This window comes from Passer montanus, unplaced genomic scaffold (assembly GCF_014805655.1).
Source record: "Passer montanus isolate IOZ18808 unplaced genomic scaffold, ASM1480565v1 scaffold463, whole genome shotgun sequence".
NCBI lineage: Eukaryota > Metazoa > Chordata > Aves > Passeriformes > Passeridae > Passer > Passer montanus.
This window is the reverse complement of record NW_024369519.1, coordinates 22793-27250: the sequence shown is the minus strand read 5'-3', so window position 1 is coordinate 27250 and position 4458 is coordinate 22793. Positions and strand designations below refer to the sequence as shown.

At 57.5% G+C, this 4458-nt stretch overlaps 1 protein-coding gene across 1 annotated transcript in view; it reads left to right on the top strand.

The window, feature by feature from the left end:
• The window catches only part of SPTBN4 (spectrin beta, non-erythrocytic 4), a gene marked incomplete at its 5' end in the record, with an annotated part of 39317 nt that overhangs the window by 14351 nt on the left and 20508 nt on the right, over positions 1 to 4458 (top strand). Inside the window, 2 exons of the mRNA XM_039721710.1 lie at positions 2446 to 2595; positions 3951 to 4214. Of these exons, the coding sequence (XP_039577644.1) occupies positions 2446 to 2595; positions 3951 to 4214 (414 nt within the window). The remainder of the gene's footprint in view (positions 1 to 2445; positions 2596 to 3950; positions 4215 to 4458) is intronic.

Here is a 4458-nt window from a genome sequence, read left to right as displayed (position 1 = left end):
GGGGCCATGCCGGGCTGATTTTGGGGTGGATTTTAGGCTGATTTTGGGGTGGGTTTTAGGCTGATTTTGGGGTGGGTTTTGGGGTGGTTTTGGGCTGATTTGGGGGTGTTTTTGAGGTGTTTTTGGGCTGATTTTGGGGTGGTTTTGGGGTGAATTTAGGCCCCTCCGGGCCGGGTTTGGGGGCCATGCCGGGCTGATTTTGGGGTGGATTTTAGGCTGATTTTGGGGTGGGTTTTAGGCTGATTTTGGGGTGGGTTTTGGGGTGGTTTTGGGCTGATTTGGGGCCGCTCCGGGCCGGGTTTCGGGGCCATGCCGGGCTGATTTTGGGGTGGATTTTAGGCTGATTTTGGGGTGGGTTTTGGGGTGGTTTTGGGCTGATTTGGGGCCGCTCCGGGCCGGGTTTCGGGGCCATGCCGGGCTGATTTTGGGGTGGATTTTAGGCTGATTTTGGGGTGATTTTTGAGCTGATTTTGGGGTGTTTTTGGGGTGGATTTTGAGCTGATTTGGGGCTGCTCCGGGCCAGGTTTCGGGGCCATGCCGGGCTGATTTTGGGGTGGATTTTAGGCTGATTTTTAGGGGTGGTTTTGGGGTGGATTTTGGGTGCTTTGGGGCTGCTCCGGGCTGGATTTTGGGCTGTTTTTGGAGTGAATTTTGGGCTGATTTTGGGGTTGTTTTGGGGTGGATTTTAGGCTGGTTTTGGGGTGGATTTTGGGGTGATTTTTGAGCTGATTTTGGGGTGGTTTTGGGCTGATTTGGGCTGCTCCAGGCCGGGTTTGGGGGCCATGCCGGGCTGATTTTGGGCTGATTTTGGGGTGAATTTGGGCTGATTTGGGCCGCTCCGGGCCGGGTTTGGGGGCCATGCCGGGCTGATTTTGGGGTGGATTTTAGGCTGATTTTGGGGTATTTTTGGGGTGATTTTTGGGCTGATTTTGGGGTGAATTTGGGCTGATTTGGGCTGCTCCGGGCCGGGTTTGGGGGCCATGCCGGGCTCGCCGCCGCTTCCCGGCCGCGCGGGGATTTTTGGCCGGATCTCCTCGGGCTCCTGCGGCGCTCGCGCTCCGCCCGGGATCTGCTGCATCACCCGCGCCGGCCTCTTCATCCTCAGCCTCCTCATCCTCCTCACCCTCCTGTGCCTCCTCCCGCCGCCGCCGGAGCCTTCCTCTCCCTCCTTCTCCGTCATCCTCATCCTCCTGCTCCATCCTCATCCTCCTCCTCCATCGCCTCCTTCCTCCTCCTCCTCCTCCTCCCCCTCGCCGCTTTTTTGGGAAAAAAAAAAGGGGAGGGGGAGGGGGCTCCTGGCGCCCTTTCCGCTTTTTTTTTATTTTGGAAAAGGGGGGAGGGGGCTCGGCTATTTTGGGATTTTTTGGGTTTATTTTGGGGGGTCCCCTCCGCTATTTTTGGGTTTATTTTGAGGGTCCCCTCCGCTATTTTTGGGTTTATTTTGAGGGTTCCCTCCGCTATTTTTGGGATTTTTTTTGGGATTATTTTGGGGCTCCCCTCCGCTATTTTTGGGATTTTTTTGGGGGGCTCCTCTCCCTTTTTGGGGGGAAAATCCGCGCAGTTCCTCTCCCCCTTTCCCCTCCGCTTATTTTGGGGCAAAAAACAGAAAAAGACGCGGGGGGGGGGAAGGGGGCTCCTCCTGCTTTTTTTGCGCAGGGGGGGCCTGAATTTATTTTTATTTTTTTCGGAAATAGAGGAGGGGGCTCCTCCTGATTTTATTTTTTATTTTCTGGGGGAAAAAAAGTGGAGGATTCTCCCGATTTTATTTTTTTTTTTTTTAAAGAGTGGGGGGGCTTCTCCCGATTTTTAAATTTTTTTTCTTAAAGAGAGGAATCTCCTCCTGATTTTTTTTTTTTTAGAGAGGGGGGGATTTTAAAAATTTTTTATTTTTAGAAAAAAAATAAGAAACCCCTCCGGATTTTTTTTTGGAGGAGTAATTTTTTTTTTTTTTTAAAGAGTGGGGGGGCTTCTCCCGATTTTTAAGTTTTTTTTCTTAAAGAGTGGAATCTCCTCCTGATTTTTTCTTTTTAGAGAGGGGGGATTTTTAAAATTTTTTATTTTTAGAAAAAAAATAAGAAACCCCTCCGGATTTTTTTTTGGAGGAGTAATTTTTCTTTTTTTTTTTCTTTTTTTTTTTTTTTTTTTGGAGGGGGGAACTTTTTTCTGATTTTTTTTTTTGGAGGGGGGAACTTTTTTCTGATTTTTTTTTTTTGAGGGGGAATTTTTTGGGAATTTTTTTTTTGTAATTTTTTTTTTTTTTTTTCTTTTTTTTTTTTTTCCTGAGAGGGATTTTTTTTTTTTAAAGGAAAAAAAAATAGGTTTTTAGTTAAAAATAGGCCACCCCTCCGGATATTTTTTTTGGGGGGGGGGTGACGGGGGGCTGCCCCCCCCCCCAGCAGAGCCGTGGCGCGGCGGGGGGGCGCTGAGCCGCCCCTCCCCCCGCAGCTGGATGGCTGGATCCGCGACAAGGCGCTGATGGCCGGGGACCCCTCGCGGGACCCCCCCCCGCGGGACCCCCCCAAGCCCTGGCTGCAGCACCCCGCCTTCCTGGCCGAGCTGGCGCAGAACCGCGAGTGGCTCGAGAGGATCGAGAAGTCACGCTGAGTTTTGGGGTCCCCCCTTGCTCCCAAACCCCTCCCCAGCTGAGGAGCAGCTCCATCATCTCCCCAGCCCCTCGTGATGAATTTTGGGGTCCCCCCTTGAACTCCAAACTCCACCTTGCCCCCAAACCCCTCCCCAGCTGAGGAACTGCCCCAACATCTCCGCACCCCTCACGCTCAGTTTTGGGGTCCCCCCTTGCCCCCAAACCCCTCCCCAGCTGAGGAACTGCCCCCCCAACATCTTCCCACCCCTCATGGTGAATTTTGGGGTCCCACCTTGCCCCCAAACCCCTCCCAGGAGGGCGAGGAGCTGCCCCATCATCTCCGCACCCCTCACGCTGAGTTTTGGGGTCCCCCCTTGCCCCCAAACCCCTCCCAGTAAATGAGGAGCTGCCCCAACATCTTCCCACCCCTCATGGTGAATTTTGGGGTCCCACCTTGCCCCCAAACCCCTCCCAGGAGGGTGAGGAGCATCCCAAACATCTCCGCACCCCTCACGCTCAGTTTTGGGGTCCCCCCTTGCCCCCAAACCTCTCCCCAGCTGAGGAACAGCCCCAACATCTTCCCAGCCCCTCGTGGTGAATTTTGGGGTGCCCCTTTGCCCCCAAACCCCTCCAGTAAATGAGGAGCAGCTCCATCATCTCCGCACCCCTCACGCTCAGTTTTGGGGTCCCCCCTTGCCCCCAGACCCCTCCCAGAAGGCGAGGAGCAGCTCCAACATCTCCCCAGCCCCTCGTGACGAGTTTTGGGGTCCCACCTTGAACTCCAAACTCCCCCTTGCCCCCAAACCCCTCCCCAGCTGAGGAACATCCCCAATATCTCCCCACCCCTCACGCTCAGTTTTGGGGTCCCACCTTGCCTCCAAACCCCACCCCAGCTGAGGAGCAGCCCCAACATCTCCCCAGCCCCTCACGCTGAGTTTTGGGGTCCCCCCTTGCCCCCAGACCCCACCGCAGTAAAGGAGGAGCTGCCCCATCATCTGCCCAGCCCCTCACGCTCAGTTTTGGGGTCCCCCCTTGCCCCCAGACCCCACCGCAGTAAAGGAGGAGCTGCCCCATCATCTGCCCAGCCCCTCACGCTCAGTTTTGGGGTCCCCCCTTGCCCCCAGACCCCACCGCAGTAAAGGAGGAGCTGCCCCATCATCTGCCCAGCCCCTCACGCTCAGTTTTGGGGTCCCCCCTTGCCCCCAGACCCCACCGCAGTAAAGGAGGAGCTGCCCCATCATCTGCCCAGCCCCTCACGCTCAGTTTTGGGGTCCCCCCTTGCCCCCAGACCCCACCGCAGTAAATGAGGAGCAGCTCCATCATCTCCGCACCCCTCACGCTCAGTTTTGGGGTCCCCCCGCCGCAGGAGGGCGAGGAGCTGGTGCAGGCCAAGCCGGAGCTGAGCGGCGCGGTGCGGCGGCAGCTGGAGGAGCTGCGGCGATGCTGGCAGGAGCTGGAGAGCACGAGCCAGGCGCGGAGCCGGCGCCTGGCCGAGGCCGCGGCCGCCGAGCGCCTGGCGCGGAGCTACGCCGACATGGAGGCGCGGCTGGGCCGGCTGGAGGAGCAGCTGGAGAGCGTGGGCAGCGGCGGCGACCTGCGCAGCGTCAGCCGCCAGCTCAACAGGCTGCAGGTGGGGACAGGGACACCGGGACGGGGACACCGGGACGGACAGGGACACCGGGACAGGGACACCGGGACAGGGACACCGGGACACCGGGACAGGGACACCGGGACAGGGGACACCGGGACACCGGGACACCGGGACAGGGACACCGGGACGGGGACACCGGGACACCGGGATGGGGGACACCGGGACACCGGGGCGGGGACACCGGGACAGGGACACCGGGACACCGGGACAGGGACACCGGGAC